The sequence below is a fragment of the Schistocerca piceifrons genome, chromosome 3 (assembly GCF_021461385.2).
Source record: "Schistocerca piceifrons isolate TAMUIC-IGC-003096 chromosome 3, iqSchPice1.1, whole genome shotgun sequence".
Lineage (NCBI taxonomy): Eukaryota > Metazoa > Arthropoda > Insecta > Orthoptera > Acrididae > Schistocerca > Schistocerca piceifrons.
Genome location: NC_060140.1, coordinates 333,080,504 through 333,092,158, shown reverse-complemented (window position 1 = coordinate 333,092,158; position 11,655 = coordinate 333,080,504). Strand labels below are relative to the sequence as shown.

Here is an 11,655-nt window from a genome sequence, read left to right as displayed (position 1 = left end):
CAGAAGACAGGTGGTCATATCACATGGCTTGTTTTGTATGGCACAATGGAGTTTCTTGCATTCGATAATAAAATTACAGAACATATCTCACAATCAGCTGGCACCTCAGTTTCCTTCAACATTATAAACATCTACAGCTCAGCACATAGGCAGATGAAACAGCTAGCTGCATTTGGCATCTAAATGTCTGGAAAGCATGCTGGGTACAGACACATGCATACACTGTGGCGATCATGTCATTCTCATTCTCAATATCCCTCATACAATATTTATTTCCTGACGATGTTCTGAGAGGAGTTCACAGCAAAAAAGGTCACCCATTTGGCAAACAAAGAACAAAGCTCAATTTTTTTGGAAGCACTTGAGAACAACAAACACCTAGCAAATGGCCTTCAATTGTAAAAGATTAAAATGAGCTTAGAGTAGCCCATAACATTAAGAAAGCATTCACTAGAACATAAATACTTCTGAGCTAAGCAAAGGACACTTTTACTTAACAACTTAATGAGCTCCAAGAATAAAGAGCATCCAGAGCTGTATGTTGACTTGCAGCTTCTAATAGAGTGAGTCCTTTATTGCTCTTCAGTACTTCCCCAGTCCAGAACTTGAAGCTATCATATCAACCATTTATCAACATTCCCATTACTGTCTTTTTGAGTTACTTGTCCACTTTTCTTGCATTTAAAACTACTCTAAATTGTAAAACAAACTGCTGTTTCATTGTTTGTACATTATCTGGGTGGTTCTATTAAATCTTCATATTTGTTCATTAAATCTACAATATCATCTGTAATTTATTGCAGCAGTTAAATCATCAGATATTAATTTTGATTCAGATGTAACCTATGATAGAAAAACGTCATGCATGACCAGGAGACAATGAGACCAATAACAGGTCTGAAGATAATACATTGTGAAATGAATAGCAGTCACCACCTTCTACTAGGTAGAGGGATTAGAGAGGAAAAGGTAGCATAAAGACAGGAAAGATTACAAATGTGGAATTTCAAAGAACAGAAAAGCAAGGAAGAATTATTTCAGAAGATAGTAAAGAAAAATGTAACAAGAGATACAATAACGTCAGTAGAGGAGGAATGGGGAAAGTTCAGTATAATGGTGGTGGAAGAAGCAGAAAAAGAATGCAGAAAAAACAGTGATAAAAAAAGGCTAAATGTATGGGAGAAAAGTATTGGGACAGTATGGACTGAAATTCAGAGCAAAGACATGTGAAGTAATGGTGACAATAAAGAGTAAGATGAGAGTAGCAATTGATATAAGCACCAGAGGACAAGTACTAGAAGAAAGTGGAAAGTTTCAAGTACCTGGTGAGTATAATAAAAGACAGTCCAAGGAATGATAAGAAGATTAGTCAAAGGGGAAAGCAAGCACATGGATTCCTGCAGAGAGTAAGAAGCCTATAATGGAACAAGATTGTACCACATAAAAGCAATCAAAGCTCCTGTACACATGTTGTGTGAATCAGAAACGTGAGTAGTAAAGGAAAGGAAGATCCATAAATAAAATAAAAATAATCTCTTGTTTAACTGCCTGTAATTCACTTTATTGGCAACTGACAAAATATTTTCATAAGTGACTGTCATTGTTGACATTTCATTGCTAATATATTTGTCTTTGTTGTAATCTCATTTCCCAATATTCTAATTTTAAATTTGGTCTGTCAAGAGGCCCATGTATTTCCTTATCTCTTCCTTTCTTGAATTCTCTTTTAATAACAATTGATTAATCAATGCTTAAGAATATAATTTTATTCTGTTTTGTTATTCAATCATATTATAATTTTATTTGTTCTCACATGCCTTGAACTCAATAGTTATTAAATTCACATATCTGTACTTACCTTGTCTTCATCAAGATTGGAAACGAAGTGTGATACTGTTTGTGTCAGAAAACCAACTTCCAAAATCGAGAATGTTGTAAAACCATTTTCCAGTGGATTCAGTAAGAAATCTAGTGTAATTAGAAATACTGTTTCTTCAGATGCTTCCAACTGCCTGGCCATTTCAATACCAATGGCAACGCCCGCAGAGTAACCAAGAAGTATATAAGGACCAGTTGCTTGCACTGCACGCATTTGCTGCAAAAGGATAGACATTGGAACTGAGCTTTATTTATTTGTATTTCATTTGTAAATATTATTTGTTTCAAGTAGAAAAGAAAAGAAAAAAAAACGTTTGTCTGCAGAAGACGAACTGCCATGTTCTTTAAGTCCAAAAACCTTTGTCCTCTGTTTCAATCCTGCATTCATGTTAGTGCTCTAAGACTTCAAGGCACATAATAATTCTACCATTTCTCTGACATCTTTCCTTCCAGCTTGTATCACTTGACATACAAACTTAACTAAAGTGAAGAGCCAGATAGAATTAGTGATAAGCAATGTACTGGAAGGTAATTTAGCACCTACATGGCACTGTCCTAGCTCTTACAACTGACAGTTCCTTCCTCAGGGAGGAGAGAAGGATAGGTCATAGAAGCTTAAAAATGAAGGGTCCAGGATGAGATGGACCCATCTATTGCAAGGATGAGGTAAAAGTCAAATCTTTGTCTCCCTCATCCTCACAACAGATAGGTCTCTCCTGTCCTGAGGACCCCTTCCTTCTCCCTAGGAAAGGAACTACTAGTTTCAAAAGCTAGGAAAAGTGTCACTTACTTTTATACGTGACTATCAGCAGTACTTGTATTTCAACTCCTGTAAGTAAGTACTGGGCAACAATTGTCATATACTTTTATAGATTTTTCAAATGATTTTTTATTTTTTATTTTCAGCACTATAGTTGGCTACTACTCTGCTCCTTGTTCAGCTAAATACTTGTGTCTCACAAATGGTCTCACTGTTGTGAGGATGTAAAAGAAAGGGAGATGGGGAGGGGAAGAGGGGGAGGTGAGAGAAGGGGAGAGGGAGAGAGAAAGGGAAAGAAAAGGGATGGGGGAGATTTTTGATTTGCCAGTCATGTTGTATGAATCTTCCTCCTAATACCAGCACTTCAGAAACCCGCAAGTAATTGGTTCTCTCAAGCTCTTCTTCCCCCCAGCTTTTGCCTATTCTTGCTTCTCTTTTTTTCTGCCTCATTTCCTGTATTACCTCTTCTGCGAGCTGTGCTGTTCCCTCTTTCCAATCTAACATCAGACTTATGGCTCACTATTATTAAATATGTGTTGTTTTAATGTATTTGTTAAATTTGTCAGTAAATTCATTAAATTATTTTGAAATTACACAGTAGGAGAATCAGCAGCATTAAACATTTGAAATTTTGTACCTCTGGTTTATATACGAATATAATAGAAAGAAACATTCCACATGAGAAAAATATATTAAAAAACAAAGATGTTGTGACTTACCAAATGAGAAAGCACTGATAGATAGACACAATTTAAAAAAAAAAAAAAAAAAAAAAAAAAAAAAAAAAAAAAAAAAAAGAAGGGTTTTAAGGGAGAGGGTAAGGAATCATTCCAATCCCGGGAGCGGAAAGACTTACCTTAGGGGGAAAAAAGGACAGGTATACACTCGCGCACACACGCACATATCCATCCGTACATACAAAGACACAAGCAGACATTTGAAAAAATGACCAGCGTTTTTGTTTGGTAAGTCACATCATCTTTGTTTATATATATATATATATATATATATATATATATATATATATATATATATATATATATATATATAATAGAGGGAAACATTCCACGTGGGAAAAATATATCTAAAAAGAAAGATGATGAAACTTACCAAACAAAAGCACTGGCAGGTCGATAGACACACAAACAAACACAAACATACACACAAAATTCCAGCTTTCGCAACCAATGGTCGCCTCGTCAGGAAAGAGGGAAGGAAAAGGAAAGACAAAAGGATATGGGCTCCAAGGGAGAGGGCAAGGAGCCACTCCAATCCCGGGAGCGGAAAGACCCACCCTAGGGGGAAAAAAGGACAGGTACACACTCGCACACACACACACACATCCATCCACACATACACAGACACAAGCAGACATTTGTAAAGGCAAAGAGTTTGGGCAGAGATGTCAGTCGGGGCGGATGTACAGAGGCAAAGATGAAGTTGAAAGACAGGTGAGGTATGAGCGGCGGCAAATTGAAATTAGAAATTAGCAGAGATTGAGGCCTGGCGGATAGCGAGAAGAAAGGATATGCTGAAGGGCAAGTTCCCATCTCCGGAGTTCTGACAGGTTGGTGTTAGTGGGAAGTATCCAGATAACCCGGACAGTGTAACACTGTGCCAAGATGTGCTGGCCGTGCACCAAGGCATGTTTAGCCACAGGGTGATCCTCATTACCAACAAACACTGTCTGCCTGTGTCCATTCGCATGAAGACCTTTAAATATGTCTGCTTGTGTCTGTATGTGTGGATGGATATGTGCGTGTGTGCGAGTGTATACCTGTCCTTTTTTCCCCCTAAGGTAAGTCTTTCCGCTCCCGGGATTGGAATGACTCCTTACCCTCTCCTTTAAAACCCACTTCCTTTCGTCTTCCCCTCTCCTTCCCTCTTTCCTGATGAGGCAACAATTTGTTGCGAAAGCTTGAATTTTGTGTGTATGTTTGTGTTTGTTTGTGTGTCTATCGACCTGCCAGCGTTTTTGTTCGGTAAGTCACCTCATCTTTGTATTTTTTATATATATATATATATATATATATATATATATATATATATATATATATATATATATAAAAGACAGAGATATATATATATATATATATATATATATATATATATATATATATATATATCACATAAGATTTTTTACAAGTGTGCTATTTCTATCTTACTCACTGTGACATAAAATGCAGCAAGCTCTATAAGTGTTGTGCGTGGTGATCCATAAGAAAGTTGCAGTCCATAGACTGCTCTCTTCATGCTCTGTGCAGTTTCTTGTAAAAGTCTGCAAGTTCCATCTATTGGATGCACAAAGAACATGGGTGTTGCCTGACAACAAGTTTCATTGGCAAGCATCACCAGAGTCTCTTCTGGAACAAGTGGAGAAGCACTGAAGTCCAAAAGTACAAACTCCTTTTCAGCTGCATTCGAATGTTTCTCTTCTGTCCTTTCCATTTGGAAATGCTCCATTTGTTTTGGTGCATCGGCTGCACTAATGGGACTTGTTCTGTCACTTGGTTCTGATGTGTATGCTCTGTCAAAATCAAACAGATTCTGAACAGTGAGAGTGCGAACTTCCTCTGCACTAAGGGATTTTCCATAATATTTCTCAATGCAGAGACGTATCTCTATTTGCATTAATGAGTCCATGCCAAGTGATTCTAACGTCATGTCTGGTGATAAGGTGCTACTGTCAGGTAGTCCTGGAATTGAAAATAGACATATGAAAAGTTTTACCTAATCTTACATTTCACATGCATTTTCAGAACACTGAATGGAATAGGATATTTGACTATTATCTGGAAATTGTCTTAAATGATTAATTATGTCATTTTATTCTCCTAATGTGCTTTTTTTCCTCTTAAATTTCAGTATTCTTTTATAAAAACAGAAATGAAATTCAAATAATTTAAAAGCCCCCTAAAACACTCCATTCGAGTCATGTGGTGCCTGTGACATCACTGGCTAGCTCGCTGCTTCTACTGTCATAATGCTACCTCACGGTGATGTATTGTTTTGCAATCTACGTTTCATAAAATGTGTTACAAATGGTGTGTAGTACCACACTGTACAAATACATCTATAAAAACTCCTGAAATGTGTTTTTGAGTTTCACAGAGAATGAGAAGATGTGTAAAATGGGGCTGCACTGTACCAGCAAATTGCCACCATGTTGACACACAAGTTTAGAAACTTAATTAAAAATTTGTAGTACTGTGAAGTTAATAATAACTTACCTCTGAGATATGTTCTCCCACTGTTACACCGAAGGATAGCGTCATTCAACAAAATTATACGCCTAGTGAAAATTGTCATTTAACCCAGCCGTACCTTAATTATTTGATAGGTCAGTTCTTAAGAGTGGTAAACCATCAAATTTTATAAGATTATGTCCATAAATCGCTGGTTTGAATCTAACCTTAATGAACATTTTAACTTATTTGTAAAATGACTCAATAGTCCTCTCATGTGAAAACCAAATCACTATTACAAAACTTCACGTTACCAATCAGAAACAGAATATCATTGTGTTTCCCTTGCTTTTTCACGTGCTTACATTTGCAATCACTGTTCACAAAGATCTTGTCCAACAAGATATTTTCCAGTTAATGTGACCACACAATTTTACCTTATTAGAAACAATGTTTTTATCTCCGTACTATACAGCTAGGATCCTTATTGTTTAAACTTTTGCACTTTCATCATCTTACATAAAGATGAAGTAAATCTGCTTCAGACACTAACGTTAGTTTACACTCACAAACATCACAGCCCATATGTTTGTGTCACCTGCATGCTGTACACGCCTTATATCTCTCCATATAACCTCACCATCCTACACTTCATTGTACTGTGAGCGTATGGTGATATCTTCACTATTAGCAATGCTTTCCAAAAATGTTTATTTGCTTGTTCACAAAGTAAATGCGCTTATTCTCTGTTGTCTATTTCTCACACCAGGACTTATGTGAAGCTACATGTAATATAAACCAGAATCAAAACAACTGCTACAATCAGTTCTTGTTAATGCTATTTTAGTATTTTCTGTAAAACTTTTAAAAACATATGACTCTTCCAGGACTTTTTTAATTTTTTTCATTTTTTTTATTTTTTGAATGGAAAATGGGTTAAATCATGGGATGGCGGAGGCAAGGTGAGCAGGGGTCGCAACCCAAGGCCTGGTCACAATGTCTCCTCCCCCACATTCCTGGGAATGTGTTACAAGGAATGCAATGTTTTTATCGTTTTGGATGTTTATTTCCATTTATTTTTATTTCATTAGCTGTTTTTTTGTTATTTTATTTATTTAATTATTTCTTTTTTTAAGCAGAAAGTAACTGAAAATAATAAGAGCACTCGTTGTGTTGAATTGGGGACGCACATAACTAAAAACATTATTGATAGTTGCAGCAAAGAGCAAAAAGAAACACAGCAAAGTGTGAGGCTAAGGAAGCCATTAAATAAAATCTAAGGTTGTAATCTGTACCACCATTAACCGGTACTACATCTTGCACCGGATGTTTTTTTTTTTGTCATCCAGGTTCACCACGGTGGCTGTAAATATGTTCCCAAGTATTCACCCTCTGCAGGTCTCAGATTAGTGTCTCAAGTTCCGGGAACAGCTTATGTCGTGGGATTTGGTCTCTGGTGCTGGTGCGCAATTGTAGTCACTTCCAAACACCAGATGGTCATGGTGGCCTTGGAATAGTGGGGCTATGTCTTCTGCAAAGTATTGTGAATGTTCGTGATGTATGTCCGTCCAGGAAGGTGCATACGTATTGATAAGGTGGACACCCTGTACTGTGAGTGCCATTCCTCTCACCCCAGGCAGAAAGAGGATATCGTCCACCACTATCCCTTCCCAAAGAAGTACAGCGACGCCGCTGCCTGTGGGGGAAGCTGGAGAGATGCAAACATCATAACCGGACATGCCTGGGAAGTCGACGACGTACACCTCCTGGAGAAGGGCTATATTGATGGAAGCAGAATTCAGCATATCCAGAAGCAAGGATAACTTCACGCATCCATATAGTGTTGATGTTTATAGCACCCGTGTTTGCTCTCAAACTCTTGTAAGGGATGTGTGCACATGACGTCAAGCTGTCTCATCGCTGACACTGTTGGTGGATAAGGGTGATCAGTGGTGGGGCAAATTCCCTTGTGTGTTGTCCAACATGATGGTCAAGGAGTTTTCCTCACCGTCGCCCACCCAGTCGCCATGAGATATCATCGGCTGTTGGAGGCTGTTGGTGGTTGGTGGAGCACTCGGCACAGACTCCTTCAGTGCTACTAGCTGGTAATCGGCAGTGGTTGTCTGCATGTGATCCTGCTGTTCTGTGGGGTGGGGGGAACTGAAGCCATCACCATGGCGATCTGTTGGATGGGATGTTACTGTGGCCTCTGTACCACCGGTACCATCGTCGGATTGTACACAGTCCATGTCAGACATTTGATGCAAGCATTCGTCCGATGGAGCATGTCGCCATCTCTTGTGTTTCTGCAGGGAACACTGTTTATGGACGTGTGTTTCAGTATCCGAATGTGAGTGGATCTCTTCAGCTGCTCCGGTGCCTGGAAGAAAAGCCACTGTCGACACCATGGGTCAATGTCCTTCTTGTCATCTGTGCTTCCTTGCAAGGTTGGTCGGTGATTGACCTCAGGACGGGGCGCCATTGTAGTGGCTGGATCCGGTATTGCAGACTCTATCATGGCCTCATTATCGGGAGTGGCTATCAGATGAATGTGGTCGGTATGGGAAAGGGTGGCTGCATGCAATCCTGGCATAATCGAGAGGATAAGTCTTCACTATAGAAGGAGTCATAGATTCACCTGTCGGGATCTGAGCAAGCCACCTTCAGAGACAATCCAGCCTGACGTGTCCTTCTTGGCCACAACCGGAGCAAGTGCATGGCTGTCCATCATACATAATAATCGCCCTAAATCCGCCGATGACAAGACAGGATGGTACAGTTCAATTTTGATCTGTTGTACTGTGTTAAAAACCTGGTACATTGTATAGGTGGTCCATTTTTTGGCCATGTGGCTGACCACTCTGCCGTAAGGCTGGAAAGCTGTGGTGACTACATCTGGTGGTACTTCAAACGTGAGTTTGAAGACTTGTATCGTACAGAGGCCAAGCCCCGTGTGATCAATAGAGACTGTCCCAATATGACCATCAGAATGTTTGAATTTAAGATCATTTGCATGTGTGCACATGATTCTGTTGCACACCTTGTCACTTACTAACAAAACGTAGACAACACTGCTTGTGATACAGAGATGGATACCAATTATGTTCTGTGGTTCAATTTTAACATCGTCACATAGAAAACATTCCACTTCAAAAGCTCGTGGCTGTGCATGATCGGGTTGAAAACTGATCTTGATGGTGGTTTGTCTGTATGAATGTGCCATATTACATATTTAGTGATGGACTCTAAACTAATGATGACGAAGTAGTAAACAACTTCGGGCACTCACGACTGTGCGGATGGGACATAAACAGGACGTCCTTGCCACAGCGCTGCGGAAAGCAGACTGGATTCGAACATGTGACCTCTGCATCTCCAGTCAGATGCACTATCCATTGTGCCACCGAATGCCTGTTCTGAGCAAAAGTGCATGTTCTGAGCAAAAGCTCTGCTGAGTGTCTTCTACTGAGGAAATCAGCACTAAATTTTACCAAGAATAATTTTATTATGCTTTGGGTTGTAGCTCATGACTGACAGTTGACAATCTAGTCATAATATATGGACCCATTTGCAAAAGTTCTACAAGTCCTTAGTTTTGAGCAAGTTTAATGAAGTTGCAGGGAGCAATGAAAAGAATGTCCATCACTGCACATATCGCCGCTCTAAATGGATGGAGCATAAACGTTTCAGCTTTTGTAAGGCTTCCACTATCAGCGACCACAAAATTCGTTTCTATTGTTACTTAAATGTTGTAATTGTGTTTCTGCAGAACAAGTATTTAATGCTCCGATAACACACATATGGCTTCAGCTTACTCCTACAGAGTGTATACAGGGACAAGGAAACAAAATTCCCAGATTTCCTGGGCACAAATAGAATTTTCTGGAGTCAAGTGACTGTATACTTTCCCTTCGAACCATAAAACTTATCAATCCTCTGAATGGTTAAGGTTTTATACATCGGTGCAGAACTCACAGCACTTTAGAAAACATAAAATGGCAAAAAATTAGTTTTGGAAAGATCTCTGACGTGCAGCCACATGTACCCTGCATATTTTCATATTATGATATGCTGCACATTTCATATTATGAAAGTATACATTTAATTCCTCCAAAAACAGCACATCAGTTTTCGAAGCATTGAAATCGAGATTGGGTCACACTTTTATAAGCCAATCATAGCTCGTGTCACATGATCTCATCAGGCGATGACAGCAAGTATTCATGGCATACAACACATGATGTAATCAGCCAGTAGCAACATCACTGTTAAGTAGCGTGAATGCATAAATAGGAAAAGTTAATGATATAAATTAATATAAGTAGTGCAGCTACAAGCAAAGCTAAACTTTCACATACGATATTCGCCTCAAAGATTAATAAGCTACAAGAGGAGCTAAGCTTTTACATTTGATACTGCTCTTTTCTGCATGTGTTACACTTTAAGATACATCACACAAAAGTGCCAGTAAAATTTTAAATGACAACATAAATGTATGGTCTTTTGGGCTCAAAATTCTTCTACGTGGCTGGTCCTCAAAGTATTAAATTTTAAATGAAAGGCAAATGCTCTGTGATTTAAGAAATTCATCACACATGCTCACACATAACATAATTCATCTTGCGTATAAGGAAATCTACTTTGAAAGTAACGCTTTTCAAACCACCATTCGCAATATTTTCCTGCAATGTGTTAGAAATAATTTCATTTCAGCCGTTACTATTGCACACCAGAAAACATGTGTTACTGTGTGTGCACAGCTACAGTGGCATAGGAAGCCTGTATGTTCAAACATATGAAGCATTAATATCGTACATTACACCATAAAATAAACAATACATAAGAGGATACTGCAAGATCATCGAAAACCATACTTAAATGCAAGAGCATCAAAAACCATACTTAAATGCATAATTCGGTTTAAAGTGTAAATTCATATGTAAACCTCATAGTAAGCTTTTCCGTGTGGTTTTCAGGACATAAATTTTCTTAGAGTTCCAGTACTGTATTACCTGATGTTTGATTCTTTAACATGGCATAATGCTATACATGCCAGAGGATGAGGATGTGCAGTTGAAATTCAGTGAACAGTTAAAACTAGCCAACAGTGTGGAATGAAACACTTCATTTCAAATAAATTGACTACCTCAGTGGAAAAGATTAACAAAAGCCAAATTTCTTTACCATCTCAGATCTTTAGATCTGTGCCTCAGGACTGCAGTAGGGTTTCATACAGAGGACATGGTGATCGTCTTGTGTGTTTTGTACTTTTGACGAAGGGTCATAATCCTCAACTTAAGTGTATGATGTCTGACACACAGGATACGAGTCAGGCCAGAGTAGTGTTTTATTAAATTTTCTGGTAATCCCTCTTTCTGCACAGATGTACAAATCCATAAACAAGCCTCCTGGGCTCTGTCTCACTAGCTTGTGCTTTGGCATTATAGTGCTCTCAGTTTGTCTTCTGGACATCCCAGGAGCTAGCTGTTTTGCTTCCTTGTCATCCTGCAGTCATCCTGAGTGTTATCTGTTTAAAACAGGAAAAGCATATCCACTGTCATTTTGGCTTTGCAACTGTGAATCAGACAGAATAACAGAAGCCTATAGTGTCTTGCTTCTCAGTGTTATATGCAAAGGTCACAATGTGCAGTTTTGTGTCCCAATCTCTCTGTTTACCGTCAGCATACATCAAGAGCACATCTGCCAAAATGCATTTAAAGCATTCTGTGAAGCCTTTCATCTGCAGGTAGTTTTGGCATTATAGTGCTCTCAGTTTGTCTTCTGGACATCCCAGGAGCTAGCTGTTTTGCTTCCTTGTCATCCTACAGTCAT

The 11,655-nt window shown here is 38.7% G+C and overlaps 1 protein-coding gene across 1 annotated transcript in view; it reads right to left on the bottom strand.

Annotated features, from left to right (window-relative positions):
• Window positions 1–1,617: 1,617 nt before the first annotated feature.
• Window positions 1,618–11,655, bottom strand: part of LOC124788633 (fatty acid synthase-like) — a 92,208-nt gene continuing 82,170 nt past the window's right edge. The window contains exons 14-16 of the mRNA XM_047255904.1: window positions 4,808–5,334; window positions 1,859–2,095; window positions 1,618–1,713 (exon numbers count right to left, since the gene is read on the bottom strand). Coding sequence (XP_047111860.1) covers window positions 1,618–1,713; window positions 1,859–2,095; window positions 4,808–5,334 — 860 coding nt within the window. The remainder of the gene's footprint in view (window positions 1,714–1,858; window positions 2,096–4,807; window positions 5,335–11,655) is intronic.